This window comes from Saimiri boliviensis, chromosome 3 (genome assembly GCF_048565385.1).
Source record: "Saimiri boliviensis isolate mSaiBol1 chromosome 3, mSaiBol1.pri, whole genome shotgun sequence".
In the NCBI taxonomy this organism is placed as follows: Eukaryota; Metazoa; Chordata; class Mammalia; order Primates; family Cebidae; genus Saimiri; species Saimiri boliviensis.
The window spans coordinates 64,537,406-64,558,671 of record NC_133451.1 but is presented as its reverse complement, the minus strand read 5'-3'; the positions used below and the strand labels follow the sequence as shown (position 1 = coordinate 64,558,671).

General features: G+C 43.1%; 1 protein-coding gene across 2 annotated transcripts; it reads left to right on the top strand.

The window, feature by feature from the left end:
• Positions 1-533: 533 nt before the first annotated feature.
• On the top strand, positions 534-21,266 carry GRSF1 (G-rich RNA sequence binding factor 1). Of its 2 annotated transcripts, none has more exons than XM_039468119.2 (10): positions 534-1,008; positions 3,900-4,059; positions 6,944-7,099; positions 8,097-8,240; positions 8,891-9,026; positions 12,228-12,412; positions 15,174-15,295; positions 15,992-16,127; positions 17,090-17,161; positions 19,923-21,266. In XM_039468119.2, exons 1-9 carry the CDS (start codon positions 559-561, stop codon positions 17,137-17,139), a joined length of 1,539 nt encoding a protein of 512 aa, XP_039324053.2. In that variant the 5' UTR covers positions 534-558; the 3' UTR covers positions 17,140-17,161; positions 19,923-21,266. The 2 variants fall into 2 exon arrangements, with proteins under 2 accessions (XP_039324053.2, XP_074252343.1); XM_074396242.1 differs by lacking the exon at positions 534-1,008 and adding an exon at positions 1,222-1,292.

Below are 21,266 nucleotides of genomic sequence, written 5' to 3'. Positions count from 1 at the left end.
TGTCGCCCAGGCTGGAATGCAGTGGCACGGTCTCCGCCCACTGCATCCTCTGCTTCCTGGGTTCAAGCGATTCTCCTGTCTCAGCCTCCCGAGTAGCCGGGATTACAGGTGTGAGCCATCACGCCCTGCTAGTAGGGACAGGGTTTCATCATTTTGGCCAGGCTGGTCTTGAACTCCTGACCTCAGGTAATCCGCCCGCCTCAGACTCCCAAAGTGCAGGCATGAGCCACCGCACCGGGCCTAATATTTTGTATTTCAGTAGAGACGGGGTTTCACTGCGTTGCCCAGGCTGGTCTAGAACTCCTGAGCTTAGGCAATCCGCCACCCTGGGCCTCCCAGGGTGCTAGGATTACAGGTATGAGCCACGGCGCTCAGTCCCTACCCTCACTTTCTTTGGGCCTCAGTTTCCACCGCCTAAAAGAGTAGCAGGTCTGTGGCACCCGCTCCCTGGCCCCTCCCGATCCGCCGGTAGCCCCGCCCTGAGGGCGGAGACCGGGAGGAGTGGCGCGCTCTCCTCCGCCTCCTGCAGACTCACCGCTGCCCCCGTCCCCGCGGCGCATGTGCCCGGAACCCCCGCCGGCCCTGGATTCCACTTCCGCTCCCCTCGCGCTGCAGCCGCAGCTGCCTACAGGCCCCGCGCCGCCTCCGGAGTCCATGGCCGGCACGCGCTGGGTACTCGGGGCGCTGCTCCGGGGCTGCGGCTGTAACTGCAGCAGCTGCCTGCGTACCGGCGCCGCCTGTCTGCCCTTCTACTCTGCCGCTGGCTCATTCCCGTCGGGCGTCTCGGGCCGTCGCCGCCTGCTGCTGCTGCTCGGAGCCGCCGCGGCCGCCGCCTCCCAGACGCGTGGCCTCCAGACCGGGCCTGTGCCTCCCGGGAGGCTGGCGGGGCCTTCCCCTGCGGCCACCTCTGCCGCGGCCGCAGCCGCCGCGGCCTACCCTGCCCTCCGTGCCCCTCTGCTGCCGCAGTCGCTGGCGGCGGCTGCGGGTCCGACGCGGAGCTATAGCCAGGTAAGTGGGCGCCGCGAGGGGCACGGCGGCGGACCCCTCCCGGGCCGCGCAAGCGTCCACGCGCCCCTCCGTGTGCGCCTCGCGGGCGCGCCCGGGGATCCTCTGCACGCGCTGCGCACCCGCCCCCGTCCTCCTTGTGCTCCTATTGGGCCCCGAAACAAGGGACGCTCTCCCAGGCTTCGGGTTTTCTCCTTGTTTTGTTCTCCCCTCGAGTCGTTGGTCGGTTTGGCAGTGTAAGTGTGGCCGGGGTGAATGCTGAGGCCTTGTTTCCTGCCGGGCCCATGGTAGGTTTCGTGAGGCTGCTGATGCCCCGACTCCGCATCCCTCTCGCTTTCCGCCCTCTGGTTGTGAAGTCGCGAGGCCGTAGCCCGCCGGAGGGTTGGGAGTTTCAGTGCAGCCCAAGCGCTAGGCCTGGGCGGCCGTCAGCGCCTCTCGGTGGGCCGCGGCTCAGAAGGTGTGCGCACACAGTTGCGTCGGCTGGCTTGTGGGGAAGGAGCCTTGTCCCCAGCGCGCCCCGCTCTCTGCTGTCCCCAGGGAAAGACGAGCTGTCCCGGTTTACTGAAGGTCACCTCTGCAACTCCACCATACAGAAGGTCTTTTAGGACTGTGTGTCGCCTCGACTGGGAAAGCAATTTGGAGATTTAGATGTTGGGGCGGAAGTGAAGGGGAGGGAACATTGAGGGTTGAAGACACAACTTGGGGTCCCAGGAATGAATTTACAATGTTTTTCTTTCCTTTTCTTCTTTCTTTCTTTATTTTTTTAAGCCCGTGTGTACTTTAAGAACTCAGATTGCAAATATTTTGTGCCTTGTAGATTAACCTTTCTCTTCTGTTTGTTACGTGACGTCTGGGAAGTGTCTGCACGCTTTTTAAACTATCCAGCCACTGATTCCTTGGGTCATGTTTATTTTTTTTATTTTTTTTGAGACGGAGTTTCGCTCTCGTTACCCAGGTTGGAGTGCAATGGCGCGATCTCGGCTCACCGCAACCTCCGCCTCCTGGGTTCAGGCAATTCTCCTGCCTCAGCCTCCTGAGTAGTTGGAATTACAGGCACGTGCCACCATGCCCAGCTACTTTTTTGTATTTTTAGTAGAGACGGGGTTTCACCTTGTTGACCAGGACGGTCTCGATCTCTTGACCTTGTGATCCACCCGCCTCGGCCTCCCAAAGTGCTGGGATTACAGGCGTGAGCCACCGCGCCCGGCCTGGGTCATGTTTATTTTAATTCAATTTGTGCTTCTCCTTTAACTTAGGGAGACTGGGAGGCTAATCAGCATGGCTGTTGTCTGCCAGTGGCTGAGCTCATTGATTTGAATCCTGACCCAATACTTTTCGCTGCCCCTTTTCTGTAAAACTTTGTGATGTTTATGGAATTCTGGAAAAAAGGGGAAGTTGTCTACAAAAACCACAGCAAAACAATCTCTAATAAATCTGTGTGAGCTACCTCCCTCTTTTTTTCCTTATGAAATTGACTGCAGTGATAAAAATCTGTAGAACATCTATTATGTTATTAACTGCTTACATTTATTCCTTAAAATTAAACTTAAGTCTTCATGAAAATGATAGGGCCTGGCGCAGTGGCTCACGCCTGTAATCCCAGCCCTTTGGGAGGCTGAGGCAGGTGGATCACCTGAGGTCAGGAGTTCGAGACTAGCGTGAGCAACACGGTCAACTCCATCTCTGCTAAAAAATAAAAAAAAATTAACCGGGCGTGGTGGCGGGTACCTGTAATCTCAACTGTTCAGGAGGCTGAGACAGGAGAATCACTTGATTTCCGGGAGGCAGAGGTTGTGGTGAGCAGAGATCATGCCATTGCACTCTATCTAGCCTGGGTGACAAGAGTGAAACTGTCTCAAAAAAGAAAAAATGATAGCACAAAGATATCTTTGTCCTTAATCCAGTAGAGTGAAAGTCTTCAAGCCTGAATTGTCTTCTTAGGTTATGGTTGTAGTGCTTGGTGAATTCTTATTAAATTCCTGTTTTTGCTTAATCTGAAAAAAGAGACTTTTTAAGTGTTTAACCTCATACTGCTGCTGTTGCCTTTTATGATCTTTCCCTAAGCACTTGATCTGGCATACCAGCTGACAGGAGTCTTCCCAAGGCATCCTGCTGTCTTGTTGATTTATCCAGTCCTCATTGTCTTTTATTAACTTCCCTTTACCTACCAAGTGAAGGACACACATTAAGCTCAACACTCAAGGGCCTCTGCTATGTAGTACCAACTTCCTTTTGCCAGCTCATCTTCTTTGGCTCCTAATTGTACCGTATAATGTAAACAGATGGAATTAATTGGAATTAATTGTTATTTTTCAGATAGGCCTTTGGTCATACTGCTTCTTTCTCTCACCTTCAAACTAGAATGCCCTTTTATATATCCCCATCAGAATTACATTCTTTCAAGACCCATCTCATGTCATGTCCTGATTCTTCTGTTAGTGCTATGATTAGAATTCCTGTAGTATTTTTTAATCTTAATTATAGCATTCAGCATCTCATCTTGTCTTCTTATCTTATTCTAGATAGCTATTTCAGATGTGGGCCAAACACTATGTGTAGGGGCAATCAAATATTTGTCACATTGTAGGGGGACCTGTCTTGTGTTGCCTTAACTAAAACACTATTGTTACATACAATTTGAGGTTGATGAATTTTAAACCCTGAATGAAATTTATGTCCTGCCAAACCTTTAGGATATACTCGTTTACTGCTTTTGAATGTATAATTTAAGCCAAAACAGGATGGGTTAGATTGGTGAAGTTTACTTTTTGCCTCTGAAATAATCTAGAATATTAGTGTGTAGAATAAACATTTTCTAAGTAGAATTTTTTTTTTTTTTTACATTTTTTTACATGTAAATGTAACTATTTACAATTCTTCATTTCCCTTGGAAGGAGTCTAAAACGACTTACCTGGAAGACCTTGCATCACTCCCTGAGTATGAATTGGCCCCATCCAAGTTAGGAGAGGAAGTGGTGGATGATGTCTATCTCATTCGAGCTCAAGGACTGCCCTGGTCATGCACTATAGAAGATGTGCTTAACTTTTTCTCAGGTATGTTTTATGTATGTTTTATTTCTTTTTTTTCTTGCATTTCTCACAAGCAGATATGTATGTTTTACATTTGTTATTTTGTCTGAGTAATAGGTAGTACCACAGATCAACATCAGACTATGCTGTTGACTTCCTTTTTGATGGTTAGGAATTGTCTCATTCTGGTTGGTTGCTTATACCAGGTGACACCATATGTGCTGTTTGCAGTATATAACAAATGGAAAGACTTTGGGCCAGGGGCTGGGGCTCAGGCCTGTAATCCCAGCACTTTGGGAGGCCAGGGTGGGAGGATGGCTTGAGGCCAGGAATTCCATACCATCCTGGGCAACATTGTGAGACTCTTGTCTCAATTTGTGTGTGTGTGTGTGTGTGTGTGTGTATGTGCCTATGTGTATGTATAAAGACTTTGAATTTGACGAAAGTATTTAATGTTAAGACTACATGCTATGATGGTATATGATGCAGCCATAACAAAGAATGGGATTTTGTCCTTTTCAGCAATGTGGGTGGTGCTGGAGATCATTATCCTAAGCAAACTAACATGGAACGTTAAATATGGTATGTTCTCACTTACAAGTGGGAGCTAAACATGAAAATACATGGACACAAAGAGGGGAACAACAGACACCAGGGCCACTTTGATGGTGGAGGGAGAGGATTAAAAAATACCTACCAGGGCAGGGTGAGGTGGCTCACGCCTGTAATCCCAGCACTTTGGAAGGCCGAAGTGGGTGGATCACGGGTCAGGAGATCAATACCATCATGGCCAACATGGTGAAACCCCGTCTCTACTAAAAATACAAAAATTAACTGGGCGTGGTGGTGGATGCCCGTAGTCCCAGCTCAAGAGGCTGAGGCAGGAGAAGTGCTTGAACCTGGAGGGCAGAAGCTGCAGGCCGGGGCGATAGAGCAAGATTCTGACTCAAAAAAAAAAAAAAAAAAACTATTGAGGGTCAAGCATGGTGGCTAACGTCTATAGTCCCAGCACTTTGGGAGGCCAAGGTAGGCGGATCACTTGAGGTTAAGAGTGTAGACCAGCTTGGTCAACGTGGTGAAACCCCGTCTTTGCTAAAATATAAAAGTTAGCCAGGAGTGGTGGCAGTGCCTGTAATCCCAGCTATTTGGGATGCTAAGGTGGGAGAATCATTTGAACCTGGGAGGCAGAGGTTGTAGTGAGTCAAGATTGTGCCACTGCACTTCAGCCTGGGAGACAGAGCAAGACTCCCTCTCAAAAACAAACAAAAAAACCTTTTGGTAATAATGCTTGCTACCTAGGTAACTAAATGATCTGTAAACTGAACTCCTGTAACACATGGTTTACCTATGTAACAGTCCTGCACATATACTAAATAAAAGTTAAAAAACAAAACTACATGGTTAAAAAAATTTTTTTTCCTGTAGCATTAATATATACATACCAAAATGCCAAGCCTGTCAGTGGAAATAAGGGATTAAGAGTAACTCTTTATGTAATACATTTAGAATAGAAGGTAACTTAACATCAAGAATGAAGTTACTTTAATAGCATGCTTGGAGGGTTTACCTATCTGTGGGATTTTTTTTAGTTTCTATGTCTGACTTTTTTTTTTTTTTTTTTAAGTTGGAGTCTTGTTCTGTTGATCAGGCTGGAGTGCAGTGGCGCAATCTTGGCTCACTGTAACCTCCGCCTCCTGGGTTCAAGCAGTTCTCCTGCCTCAGCCTCCCAACTAGCTGGGATTACAGGCATCACTACCATGCCCAGCTAATTTTTTGTATTTTTAGTAGAGATAGGGTTTCACCATGTTGGCCAGGTTGGTCTTGAACTGTTGACCTCAGGTGATCTATCACCTTGGCCTCCCAAAGTGTTGGGATTACTGGCGTGAGCCACCAAGCCCGGGTGTTTTATTACTTTTTTTTAGCAGCTCCTTGTGGAGAAGGAATAACTCCTAGGCAGTAAGCCAAGAGTGAATCTGGTCAAATATTTTTTAAAGCCACTTGGCCACTTTCATCTGGACTTACACCCATTATAAAAAGTACACAGTTTGAAAAGGGGGAAAAGTCTGGGTGTGGTGGCTCATGCCTGTAATCCCAGCATTTTGGGAGGCTGAGATTAGAGGATTACTTTAGCCCAAGAATTCAAGACCAGCCTGGGCAATAAAATGAGATCCCCTTTCTATAAAAACAAAACCAAACAAAGTTAAATTATGGTAATAAAATTATTATTTTGAGAGTTTTGCTCTTGCCCAAGCTGGAGTGCAATGGTTCGATCTCAGCTCACTGTAACCTCCGCCTCACAGGTTCAAGCTATTCTCCTGCCTCAGCCTCTCAAGTACCTGAGAATATAGGTGTGCGCCACCACACCTGGATAATTTTTTGTATTTTTAGTAGAAACAGGATTTCACCATGTTGCTCAGGCTGGCCTCAAACTCCTGACCCCAGGTGATCAGCTCACCTTGGCTTCCCAAAGTGCTGGGATTATAGGCGTGAGCTGCCGTGCCTGGCCAGTAAAATTATTCTTACAGGAAGTATTTTAAAGTCTGTGGATATGATTTTAAAGAAAGACATTTATGTGTGAATTTAATTATGTTTTATTTCCTTAAGTGATTGTAGAAATATTGGAATAGACATAACGCATTTTGTGTTGGGCCTAGGCTGATTTGCCATTTAATGGTCAGGAAGGACATCATAAGCTTCTGTGCTAAGGTTTGCCTATCTTTTCTGCTTGGAATGTTTTAGAGACTAGATCCTTATTGGTGTTTGGATGGCTTCAGTGATGGGGATTTGTGTTAAGAAATATGACACTTGTTTCCTGCTTCATTGTTGGAAAATTATGTTCTTGTGCCTTACCTCATTGAGCTAAATGTTTGATTTCTGTTTTTAATTGATTTTACTCATACACTTTTAGACTGCAGAATCCGCAATGGCCAGAATGGAATACATTTCCTCCTAAATAGAGATGGAAAGCGAAGGGGTGATGCCTTAATTGAAATGGAGTCAGAGCAGGATGTGCAGAAAGCCTTAGAGAAGCACCGCCTGTACATGGGCCAGCGGTATGTGGAAGGTATGTGAAGTCAGATTCTGACGTTTAGGGATCATTGCATTAGGTTTTACACTTTTCAAGGCAGTTTTTTTTTTTTTTTTTTTTTTGATCCTTAAATAATGAAGTATTTAGATGGTGTGAATGTATTATTTTATAGGTTGTGAAAATAAAACATAAAGAGATAAACTTTCTTATAAAATGAGAATATTGACCAAGTTTATCTCTTTTTTTTGAGACGGGTTCTCACTCTGTTGCCAGGTTGGAGTGCAGTGGCGTGATCTCAGCTCACTGCAACCTCTGCCTCCGGGGTTCAAGCAGTTCTCCTGTCTCAGCCTCCAAATTAGCTGGGACTACAGGCATGTGCCACAATACCCAGCTAATTTTTGTATTTTTAGTAGAGATGGGGTTTCACGTGTTGGTCTGGCTGGTCTCTCAAACTCCTGACCTCAGATCATCCACCTGCCTTGGTATCCCAAAGTGCTGGGATTACAGGTGTGAGCCACTGTGCTTGGTCTACCAATTATCTTACAAGCTTTGAGAATTAAATAAGTTATGCCTGCATAGTAAATATGCAATAAATGTCATTTGTCACCGCATGTTCTCATAGGCGGGTGTTGAACAGTGAGAACACATGGGGACGGGGAGGGGAACATCACACACTGGGGTCTGTTGTGGGGTGGGGAGCTAGGGGGCAGACAGCGAGGGACGGGAGGTTGGGGAGGGTTAACACTGGGAGAAATGCCTGATGTAATTGACAGGGTGGGGGGGGTGGAGACAGCATACCGCCATGGCATGTGTGTACCTATGCAACAGTCATACACGATCTGCGTATGTACCCCAGAACTTAAAGTACAATTTAAAAAAATGTCGTTTGTTATTTTCTATAGAGAAGTGTATAAAGATTAAAATAGTTTTTGAATTCTTGGATAACCTACCAAGTTTTAATGATATTTTTTTTAAATGGGTTTGTTCCTTTGTTATGTGAGTTTTGCATCCCTTTTGTGCTCTTTGTTTATAGTATATGAGATAAACAATGAAGATGTGGATGCCTTAATGAAGAGCCTGCAGGTCAAATCTTCGCCTGTGGTAAATGATGGTGTGGTTCGTTTGAGAGGACTTCCTTACAGTTGCAACGAGAAAGACATCATAGACTTCTTTGCAGGTACTTTGCAGTTATACTTGGGAACTCATAACTTTTTTCCCCTGTTATCTGCTTCTATATCTTAGATGAGTCTTTTTCTGGGTGACAGCATGCATTTATGTTAGGTTATTTAGGGGAGAGTTCTTCACTTAGTTTTCTAATATTTATAGATTTATGTGTGTTTTTGTTCTATCAGATTTTAAGGGGGGATGTCAGATTTCAAAATAATTTCATGAGGGTTTTACTATTGAAGGAAATATCTTCTCATAATAGTGGCAGTATGTGTGAAAGATGATAACAATTTCTATGATTTAAAAGCAGCATCTAATTCCTAGAACCATTGGTAGTGATGTCTGTGATCTTTATTGTCTCCTAGTATATATAATTAACAGCAAAATAAACACACACACACACACACACACACACACACACACAACCTGGTGGGGAGGATTGTATATTTTAGGTGGGCTTCTTGGACCTTACATATTCTGGAAATACAGGTATGTAGGTGTTACTGAATTTTGACTGCATAGTAGTTTTCTTCCTATCAAGAATGTATTCAGTTTTGGGACTGGCAAACAGAATAAAAATTTTATTAGTATGTGAATGATGGGGTTATTCTAAGGGTATAAAAAACCTGCTAGTAGCCCTAAAATCTTTTGGTGTCCTAGGACTGAATATAGTTGACATTACTTTTGTGATGGACTACAGAGGGAGACGAAAAACAGGGGAAGCCTATGTGCAATTTGAAGAACCAGAAATGGCCAACCAAGCCCTGTTGAAACACAGGGAAGAAATTGGTAATCGGTGAGTAAAGCAGATACTAATGATGAGGAAATGTCACTATGACTTAAAAAGTGGAGAGAGTAGTATAATGAGCCATCAAATGCCCATAATTTAGATTAACAATTTTTTTTTTTACTGTTCCTTGTAGAGCAGGACTAACCCATAGACAGTGTACCTGGAGCAGCTAGATTAACACATTTTTAACATCTGTTACATTTGCTTCATCTGGTTTTTTTTTTTAGTATGCATCTCTAAAGGTTTTTTTAAATATAACATCTAACATAGCAATAATATATTATCTAAGTGGTTCATAATCACATTTTCCCAATTATGCCAAAAATACTTGTGTTTTAGTTTCTTCTGTTTTGCAACAGAGTCTTGCTCTGCCTCCCACGTTCAAGTGATTCTCCTGTCTCAGCCTCCGGAGTAGCTGGGACTAGAGGCATGCACCACCACTCCCAGCTAATTTTTGTGCTTTTAGTAGAGATGGGATGTAGAACTCCCAGACTCAAGTGATCCACCCACCTCTCCCTCCAGGAAGTGCTGGGTTTGCAGGTGTGAGCCATCATACCCAGACAAAATTATCTTTTTGTAGTTGGTTTGTTTGAAACAGAATCCAGTTAAGGTCTACACACTGCATTTGATTGTTATGTCTAATTCTCTTGTGTGTGGGTTTTTTTTCTTTTAAGACACAGGGTCTTGTTCTGTCACCCAGGCTGGAATGCAGTGGCATGATGATAGCTCACTAGGGCCTTGAATTCCTGGGCTCGAGCAACCTTCTTGCCTCATCCTACCAGCTAGCCAGGACTAGGCATGTGCCATCACACCTGGGTGTGTGAGTGTGTGGGTGTGGGTGTGTGTGGGTGTGTGTGTAGATTGGGTCATTCTCCAACCTAGCTGGGACTGTAGGAGTTTGCCACCACACCTGGGACAGTGTGTGTGTGTGTAGATGGGGTCTTGTTTTGTTGCCCTGGCTGGCCTCAAACTCATAGGCTCCAGTGATCTCCCACTTTGGCCTCCCAAAACGCTGGGATTACAGGTGTGAGCCACTGCACCTGACCACCAATTCTCTTGAACTAGAGCAAATTCCCTTATTCCCTCCCACTTTTAAAAAACAACTGACTTTAAAAGAAATTAGATCAGTTTTCTTATACAGTGTCTCATGTTCACATCACATCAGGATGTACATAATGATAAGTGGGCTCCTTTGTGTTTTAACTTCAATTTTGGAGGTAACAGTTTAAAATGTCAAATGTTAAATCACTATTTTGTTACTTTTCTTTTGCTGTTTTCTGGCCTTTTAAATCAGCTTCTTTGAAATAAACGAAACAGCCATTCCAAAGCCAGTGTATTTCAGGATCTACCGATAGAAGTGGTTCAAAGGTGTTTTTTGTTTTTTTTTTTTGAGACAGGATCTTGCTCTGTCACCCAGGCTGGAGTGCAGTGGCACGAACACTGCTCGTTCCACCCTTGACCTCTTGAGCTCAAGCAATCCTCCTACCTCAGCTTCCTGTGTAGCTAGTACCACAGGCATGCATCACCATGCCTGGCTATTTTAAACAGAGTCTTGCTCTGCTACCCCTGCTGGAGTGCAGTTGTGTGATACAGCTTACTGCAGCCTTGACCTCCTGGGCTCAAGCAATTCTTCCGCCTCAGCCTCCCAAGTAACTGGGACTACAGGTGCACGCCTCTACACTGAGCTATTTTTTGTATTTTTGTAGAGAGGGGATGTTGCATATTGCCCAAGCAGGTCTCAAACTCCTGAAGTCAAGTGATCCACCTGCCTTAGCCTCCCAGAGTACTGGGATTATAGGTGTGAGCCACTGTACCTGGTCTCCTGGCTAATTTAAAAAAAAACAAAACAAAAAAAACTTTTGTAGAGATGATGTCTCACTTTGTTGTCCAGGCTCAAAGGTGGTTTTTTTGTTTGTTTGTTTTGTTTTTAAAGAAGTGGTGTTCACCTAATCTTTATAGATTTGTAAACACAAATTATTTTTATAACTCTCAGTTTAGAAAGCCATGTTAAGAAAAAGAAAACTGAGCTGGGCGTGTTGGCCCATGCCTATAATCCCAGCGCTTTCGGAGGCTGAAGTGGGAGAATCACTTGAGCCCAGGAGTTCAAGAGCAACCTGGGCAACATGGCAGGAACCCATGTGTACAAAAATAAAAAATACAAAAATTAGCATTATGTGGTGGCAAGCAGCAGTGGTCCCAGCTACTCCAGAGTCTGAGGCAGGAGGATCGCTTGAGCCTAGGGGGTTGAGGCTGCAGTGAGACATGTTCATACCACTGCACTCCAGCCTGGGTGACACCAAGACACCCAAGCTGCAAAAAAAAAGAGCTAGTTCCAGAGGCTTGGGTTTAATAGATAGTCTCCTCCACTGTGATAGCAAGTCAGAATTGATACTTAGTTCTTGAATTCTCATTAGCCTTTTAGTGAGGTTCTGCAGAAGTTAGCTCTTCTTTTACTGTGACTTTTAATATTTTATATAGATGTGATTAATTTTCACAGAATTGAATTGCAAGGCTTCAAGAGATTGTTAACCAACTACTTAAAAAATGCTTATGAGATTTTTTTTCTGTGTACATGATTCAGTTAAGCATAGGAGTTCTCATGAAGCAAAACAGAGTAGAAGATATTGTTAAAATGTATATGAAGAAAAAGTGTTATCTTGGTGTGAAAACTTTAATCAGTAACCTACTCTGTTTTACATTTTCATGGGCTACTATCTATATCCATTATTACTTTCCTCCTACCTGTTATCTTTGGACACCTGTGTTTCATAAACTTGGAAATGTCATATATACATGCTTATTTTAAAGGAGTTCAGTATAAAGTTACTTTGTGGCCGGGCGCGGTGGCTCAAGCCTGTAATCCCAGCACTTTGGGAGGCCGAGGCGGGTGGATCACGAGGTCAAGAGATCGAGACCATCCTGGTCAACATGGTGAAACCCCGTCTCTACTAAAAATACAAAAAATTAGCTGGGCATGGTGGTGCGTGCCTGTAATCCCAGCTACTCAGGAGGCTGAGGCAGGAGAATTGCCTGAACCCAGGAGGCGGAGGTTGCGGTGAGCCGGGATCGTGCCATTGCACTCCAGCCTGGGTAACAAGAGGGAAACTCCGTCTCAAAAAATAAATAAATAAATAAATAAAAAATAAAGGAGTTCAATATAAAGTTACTTTGTACCATTTGTGCCTGTTCACTTTTGCTTTGGCATAGATACATTGAGATATTTCCAAGCAGAAGGAATGAAGTTCGAACACATGTTGGTTCTCATAAGGGAAAGAAAATGGCATCTTCTCCTACTGCTAAGTATATAACTGAGCCAGAAATGGTCTTCGAAGAACACGAAGTAAATGAGGATATTCGACCCATGACAGCTTTTGAAAGTGAGAAAGAAATAGGTAAGTTCCTGCCTCTTCTTGAGACTCATTGGATCTCTTGAATGTTACAGGTTTCGTTAAATTTTTTTTTGGCGGGGAGACAGAGTCTTAATCTATCTCCAGGCTGTGGCACGATCTCATCTCACTGTAACCTCTCCTGGGTTCAAGCAGTTCTCCTGCCTCAGTCTCCCGAGTAGTTGGGACTATGGGTGTGTGCCACCACGCCCAGCTAATTTTGTATTTTTAGTAGAGACAGGGTTTCACCATGTTGGCCAGGATGGTCTCGATCTCTTGATCTCGTGATCCTCCCGCCTCGACTTCCCAAAGTGCTGGGATTAGAGGCATGAGCCACCGCTCCCAGCCTAAATTTTTTTATGATCATGTTGTATGAAATTGTAAGACTGTAGGATAGGGAAATTAAGTTAAGGTGTGTGTGTGTTTGAGGCAGAGTCTTGCTCTGTCACCCAGGCTGGAGTGCAGTGGTGCTATCTTGACTCACTGCAACCTCCACCTTCCGGGTTCAAGTGATTCTCATACCTCAGCCTCTGGAGTAGCTGAGACTACAGGCGGGTACTACCTACAGGTGTATGTCTGGCTCATTTTTTTTTGCATTTTTAGTAGAGACGGGTTTTTGCCATGTTGGCCAGGCTGCTCTGGAACTCCTGAGTTCAAGTGATCCACCCACTTCGGCCTCCCAAAGTGCTGGGATTACAGGCGTGAGCCAACACGCTTGGCCTAAAGATTTAATATGTTTTTGAATATAGTATATACTTTAAGTATATGCTGAAAAGCTTAATTATTTTGCTGGGCTTTTGATTTAACCATTTTTATTAACTATATCAAAACCTAGATAATAAAAATAAAAATGTGATAAAAGGAAGTACATTGTCAATATTTAAATTAAGATGGGGGAAATTTTGGGTAATGAACAAGAATACTGACTGAAGTAAGAATTTTTTTTTTTTTTTTTTTTTGAGACAGAGTCTCGCTGTCTCTCTTAGGCTGGAGTGCAATGGCATGATCTCAGCTCACTGCAACCTCCGCCTGCTGGGTTCAAGCAAGTCTCCTGCCTCAGCCTCCTGAGTGGCTGGGATTACAGGCACCCACCACCCCACCCAGCTAATTTTTGTGTTTTTAGTAGAGACAGGGAATAGTCATGTTGGCCAGGCTGCTTTCGAACTCCTGACCTCAGGTGACTGGCCTGCCTCTGCCTTCCAAAGTGTTGGGATTGCAGGTGTGAGCCACTGTACCTGGCTGAAGTAAGAATTTTTGTTTGCTTCTGAATTTAATTATTTCTTTGATTCCTAGCCCAAAGCAATATTTGGAGTCTTTTAAGTTTGATACATAACTTTTTATTGTTATTTTTTTTTTCATCTTGCTCTTGTTGCTCAGGCTGGAGTGCAGTGGTATGATCTTGGCTCACTGCAACCTCTGCCTCCCAGGTTCCGGCGATTCTCCTGCCTCAGCCTCCTGAGTAGCTGGGATTACAGGCATACACCACTATGCTTGGCTAATTTTGTATTTTTAGTAGAGACAAGGTTTCTCCATATTGGTCAGGTTGGTCTCGAACTCCCGACCTCAGGTGATCCACCCACCTTGGCCTCCCAAAGTGCTGGGATTACAGGCATGAGGCACCATGCCTGGTTGTTTAGTCCTGTATGTACATATATATATATGTATATATATGTGTGTGTGTGTGTGTGTGTGTGTATATATATGTATACACACACACATATGTATATGTATTTTTTTATTTATACATATGTATATGTGTGTGTATATATATATATATATATATATATATATATATATATGTATTTTTTTTTTTTTTTTTGAGATGGAGTTTTGCTCTTGTTACCCAGGCTGGAGTGCAATGGCGTGATCTCGGCTCACCACAACCTCCACCTCCTGGGTTCAGGCAGTTCTCCTGCCTCAGCCTCCTGAGTAGCTGGGATTACAGGCACACGCCACCATGCCCAGCTAATGTTTTGTATTTTTAGTAGAGACGGGGTTTCACCATGTTGACCAGGATAGTCTCAATCTCTTGACCGCGTGATCCACCCGCTTCAGCCTCCCAAAGTGCTGGGATTACAGGCTTGAGCCACCGTGCCCGGCATATATATATATATATTTTTAATTAAAAATGTTTTTTAAATTTTTTTTAGACAAGGGTTTGTTCTGTGGTCTATTCTGTAGTGCAGTGGTGCAATCATGGGTCACTGCAACTTTGAACTCCTGGGCTCAGACAGTTCTTCCACCCCAGCCTCCTGAGTTGCTGGGACTATAGGCATTCATGACCATGCCCAGCTAACTTACTTTCCTTTTTTTTTTTTTTTGTAGAGACAGTGCCTCACTATGTTGCCTAGGCTGGTCTCAAACTCCTGGGCTCAAGTTTCTCTTGCTTCAGCCTTCCAAAATGTTGGGGTTACAGGTGTGAGCTACCACGCCCAGCCTTTGTTCTTTTTTCTTTTTTTTTTTTTTTTTAGTACCTATAATCTAGAAAGTCTCTTTCTAGGGTTTAATTCATAATCATTTTACTTCTCTGTTGTTACAGAAAGGAGTAAGTTCTTAAACTGGTAATGGTCTGAAGCATTCAGCGCTTATAGGTCATGTGATACTTGTTCAGTGGCAGAAATTTCAGATGATTTTGGCTTTTAAAGCCCTTTCTTTACTGGTTCAAGAGGAACTGAGGATTTGGACATAGAAGTCATACCTAATGAGAACCTGTTAATAGCCCTTGAAGCTGTTGTGTTTTAACAGTGCTTTTTGTTCCATCTCTCAGAATTGCCTAAGGAGGTGCCGGAAAAGCTCCCAGAGGCTGCTGATTTTGGAACTACACCTTGTCTGCATTTTGTCCACATGAGAGGATTACCTTTCCAAGCCAATGCCCAAGACATTATAAACGTATGTGGCAGTAAGATACCCAATCTCAATAGGTTTGAATACAAGTTCTAAAATTGAACTTGTATTAATTTGGGGAAGGTAGAGAAGAAAATACGGCGTTTCTGGATTATCTTTGGATAGTAAGATGGCATCTTCCTGGTTGCAAGGCTTGCTCATTTTTCTGTAGCTGAAAGTATGGCTTGATACTACTTTCCTTTTTTGGTCACAGAGTCTCTTTCTGTCACCCAGGCTGCAGTGCAGTGGCATGGTCTTGGCTCCCTGCAACCCCTGCCTCCCAGGTTTAAGCAATTCTCCTGCCTCAGTCTCCCGAGTAGCTGGGATCACAGGCATGTGCCACCACACCTGGCTAATTTTTGTATTTTTAGTAGAGACAGGGTTTCACCACGTTGTCTAGACTGGTCTTGAACTTCTGAGCTCAAGTGATCTGCTCACTTCAGCCTCCCAAAGTATTGAGATTGCAGGTGTGAGCCACTGTGCTTGTGGAGAGCAGATATTTGAAATGTAACTTTGAGTTCTGAGAAAAATAAGCCAGAAGACATACTGGATATATAAATATATTATTGCTTAAAAAGGGGATTTCCTAAAAACAAATACGTCAAGTGTATGAATCAAAGTCAGAAAGATGAAGAGCCACCAGACGTCTAGGTAGGCTTACTTCCGTCATGTTCCTCTTGACTGCCTTTGTTTGTTGTTTAGTTTTTCGCTCCACTGAAGCCTGTTAGAATCACCATGGAATACAGCTCCAGTGGGAAGGCTACTGGAGAAGCTGATGTGCACTTTGAGACCCACGAGGATGCTGTTGCAGCGATGCTTAAGGATCGGTCCCACGTTCGTAAGTCCTGCCTGTGGCTTTTGTTGTCATTTTTGATGCTTGTCTTTGCTTACAAATATCTCTTTCTGTTTTGGGATTGTAGAATTTTTCCTTGGGAAATTTGTATTCTTTTAGTACTAGTAAATTAAATGTAACAGATAAAAGAAAAATGTAACAGATAAAAGAAATATGCAGTATAATTAGTACACAATTTTTTTTTATTATAACATAGTTGTTATAATAAAAAAAAATTGTGTACTAATTATACTGCATATTTCTTTCTTTCTTTCTTTTTTGGTCACCCAGGCTGGAGTGCAGTGGGGCAATCTTGGCTCACTGCAGTCTCAGCCTCCTAGGTTCAGGCGATTCTCCTGCGTCAGCCACCTGAGTAGCTGGGATTACAGGTGCCTGCCACCATGCCTGGCTAATTTTTGTATTTTTAGTCGAGACAGGTTTCGCTGTGTTGGTCTCCAACTCTCAAATGAGCCTGCCTTGACCCAGTGCTGGGATTACAAGCATGAGTGACTGCACCCAGCCTGTTTGTCCATTTTACGTTTTGTTTGTAGTTTTTTGAGACGGAGGCTTGTTTGTTGCTCAGTCAGTAGTGCAGTGGCGTGATCTTGGCTCACTGCAACCTCCACCTCCCAGGTTCAAGTGAGTCTCCTGCCTCAGCCTCCTGAGTAGCTGAGACTATTGGCATGTGCCACCACACCTGGCTAATTTTTGTATTTTTTTTTTTAGAGATGGGGTTTCACTGTGTGGGCCTGAGGTCAGGCTGGTCTCAGACTCCTGACCTCAGGTGATTTGGCCTCCCAAAGTGCTGGAATTATAGGCATGAGCCATGGCACCAGACTTAATTTTGTTTTTAATTAGGGAAAGGAAAGGGCAAAGGGTTTGAGTTTCTGTCTTAACTGTGTGAAAAATGGCTGTAATATTTTTCTGCTTTTTCAACTTTTTAAACTAATCTTTCTCATTGTCCTCAGATCATAGGTATATTGAATTGTTCCTGAATTCATGTCCGAAAGGAAAATAAGACTTCAGGGGCTCCAGATAAGGTAAATTTAAAAGGTACAACTGTGGGCCGGGTGCAGTGACTCATGCCTGTGATCCCAGCACTTTGGAGGCTGAGGCAGGCGGATCACTTGAGGTCAGGAGTTTGAGAACAGCCTGGCCAACGCGGTGAAACCCCATCTCTACTAAAAATACAAAAATTATCTGGGCATGGTGGTGGGCGCCTGTAATCCTAGCTACTCAGGAGGCTGAGGCAGAAGAATCACTTGAACCCAGGAGGCAGAGGTTGCAGTGAGCTGAGATTGCACCACTGTATTCCAGCTTGGGCAATAGAGCGACTCAAAAAAAAAAAAAAAAATAGAAGTACAACTATGGAAATTATTTTCTATTGGTAAACTCATCATGTACTTACTAACTTATAATGTGGTGGAAACCAGTCTCTCTTCATTTCTCAAATTTTTGGGGGGACCAAGTCTTGCTCTGTTGCCCAGGCTAGCAGTGGTGCAATCATAGCTTACTGCAGCTTCAGCCTTCTAGGCTCAGGCGATTCTCTCACTTCAGCCTCCCGAGTAGCTGGGACTACAGGTGTGTACTGCTGTGTCTAGCTAATTTTTAAATATTTTGTGAAGATGGGGGTCTCACACTATGTTGACTAGGCTGGTCTTGAACTTCTGGCCTTAGGTTATCTTGCTGCCTTTGCCTTCCAAAGTGTTGGAATTAGAATGAGCCACCCCACTTTGGTACCATTCCTTTTAATAAAGATAAAACTAATCATAATGATTAAAGTGTCAATATAAGGAATGACAATTTTCATTATTATTATTTTTTTTCATATTCATTTTTATTTGAGACAGAGTCTTGCTTTTTTGAGCAGGCTGGATTGCAGTGGTGCAGTCTCAGCTCACTGCAACCTCTGCCTCCCAGATTCAAGTGATTCTTCTGCCCCAGCCTCCCGAGTAGCTGGGATTACAGGCGCCCACCATGATGCCTGGCTAATTTTTAAAATATTTTTAGTAGAATTGGGATTTCACCATGTTGGCCAGGCTGGTCTTGAACTAACTCCTTGCCTTGAGTGATTCACCTGCCTCATCTTCCCAGAGTGCTGGGATTACAGGTGTAAGCCACTGAGCCCAGCTAGAATTCCTTACAATTTGATTTGTATAGTAGCTTTGAGCATTATCTCCATACAGAATTTTTATGCATGATTTCTAACATCTATTGTGCCACGTGCCAAAAAATAGTTGAGCCATCTTTAGTAGCTATAAATCATAATAGACTGAATATGTGACTTGCATTAGCTTTTTCCCCCCCACTTAAACACATTTTCTCAGGTGTTTTTTTTTTTTTTTTTTTGCTTTTTTTGAGATGGAGTCTTACTCTTTTTGCCCAGGCTGGAGTGCAGTGGCACAATCTCAGCTCACTGCAACCTCTGCCTCCTGGGTTCAAGCTTCTTTTGCCTCAGCCTCCCGAGTAGCTGGGGTTACAGGCACCCGCCACCATGTCTGACTAATTTTTTAATTTTTAGTAGGGACAGGGTTTCACCATGTTATCCAGGCTGGTCTCAAACTTGTGACATCAAGTGATCTGCCAGCCTCAGCCTCTCAAAGTGCTGGTATTTCAGGTGTGAGCCACCACCCCCAGCCTGTTTTAAAATGTTTTTAAAAGAATACATGTGGAACCAGAGTGTGTCATCCGTATATACACAGTTAATGTGTCACTGTTTCATTTTCCTAAAATGGCTTTTTTTGCCTTAGGAAGTACATAATTATAGTGTTAATTTACCTGTGAGATTTGCTAAATATGCCTTAATGTCCCTTCCCTTGATTAAATATATGGTGTCTTTTTTCCCATAAAGTATTTTAATTACTGTTGCATCGCAGTCACCTTTCTACATGTAATGATTCATTCTTTTGAGACACTGAGCTGTAATGATTTCTTGAAAACACATGGGGCCAGGAGGGCAGGTCACCTGAGGTCAGTAGTTGAGACCAGCCTGGCCAACATGGTGAAACTCTTGACTCTTCGAGAAATACAAAAATTAGCTGGGTGTGGTGGTGCACCCTGCAGTTCAGCCACTTGGAAGGCCAAAGGAGAATCACTTGAATCTGGGAGGTAGATGTTGCAGTGACCAAGATTTTGCCACTTCACTCAAGCCAGCCTGGATGACAGAATGAAATTCCATCTCAAAAAACAAAAAAACAAAAATGGGTATTCTGTTTCTATATCCTACTCTATTACTATTTTGGGATATGACGTCCCGCAGTTCTGTGATGTTAAATATTTATAATAGCCTAAATCTATTTAAAATATATTCTGAAGGCTGGGCATGGTGGCTCAAGCCTGTAATCCCAGCACTTTGGGAGGCCGAGGCGGGTGGATCACGAGGTCAAGAGATCGAGACCATTCTGGTCAACATGGTGAAACCCCGTCTCTACTAAAAATACAAAAAATTAGCTGGGCATGGTGGCGCATGCCTGTAATCCCAGTTACTCAGGAGGCTGAGGCAGGAGAATTGCCTGAACCCAGGAGGCGGAGGTTGCGGTGAGCCGAGATTGCGCCATTGCACTCCAGCCTGGATAACAAGAGCGAAACTGTCTCAAAAAAAAAATATATATATATATATATATATTTTCTGAAACTCAGTTTTTTTATGCCAGGCTGTAAACACTATGCCTAACGAGTTTTTTCTCACTTTACCTTGGTTTATCAGATAAATTGCACAAAATTTGAACTTGCAATTTTAAATGGTATGGGAATTTTCATCTTGAGTAAATGTGCAACCTTTTTTTTTTGTTTGTTTTTTAGAATGAAGCAAGAAGCATTTCATTTGCACATCTTTCTTGGACGTGGGATATACAGTTCCAGTTTATTAGCAGCAACTGCTGGGGAATTGATTTTGGTGTTTTGGGTTAATTGCTTCTAAGAAAAATTTCACAATGGACTGTTTAGAAGAAGAAATGAAAGATCCAGTTTGGGCTTATGAAATAAACTACAAATTACAACTTTTGTTTAAACTGTCCAGGGTCTGATTTTAAAATATGGTCTTTATTTTATATGATTAGACAGTTTGTTTTCATAGGTGATATGTTATCCATTGTAAAGACTTACGTATTTTTATTCAGCAGTATTCCTTAAATTCTTTCATTTAAAAGATAATACTTTTTTTTTTTTTTTTTTTTTTTTTTTTTGCCTGTGAATTGAGTGCTCTGCTGTAAAAATTCTCATGGAGTGAAACTGATTTATTTTAACCAAACATTACCAAAGCAAAGAAAGGTTTCTGACCTTTGAACTGGTATGGTTTGGTAGAATAGCTGTAAATTTTGCTGTATTTGATTACTTAGGAATTTTTTAAAAATCAAAACAAAAAAAATAAATACCACAGCTTAATGAGTGTATATGGCAATTTGGCAGTTTTATGTCTTTAGAAATGTTTTGCCTTTCTAAACCTTGTGCTAAAGGTGTTTAATGTTGGTGCCTATCTACTTAAGGGGCATTCTAGTCTTAAAAGTTGTCTGAACTGTCCCTCCCTGGCTTTTTTTGGTTTGGGGTAAACCTAAAGCTGTTTGTTAGTCTCAAAACTGTGAAGCAACATGTCAGAACAGTCCAGACTGGTGAGAAAATTAATGGCTTCACTTGAATTTAAACCAGCTCTAGATAGGAAACAATCAGTCTCATTTGCTTTTACAATGGAGTAGCACATCCCATATTTTAGAACAAGTAGGGGTGCCTTGCTTAAATAAAAATAGCATTTAATGTATAATTGTGTGAAGGGTTTATGGATAAAGTTGTACTTCTGTCACAGTGTGGCAGTACATTCTGCTTTAATATTTAACAGCTTGTTACTTAAATATTGGACAAAATGGCTGGCTTCGAAATGTAGTTGTTAATAAACTAACTTTATGTGCACCTGTGTAGGAGAATCAAAATCTTGTATACTTACTTTGCCTTGTGCCTGTTCTCAGGGTGACGACTGCCACCAGGAGATGCAATTCTAGTTCTTAAAATTTGCCCAGATTTCTGAGAGGTGATAGTCTGGAAGAGAGACTATGTCTTCTCTTATTTAATACATAACCATCTTTGATTACCAACTAAGATGCGAAATCACTGTACTGTAAGTAGTCAATAAATGAGGATTTGTTTCAGGCTGAA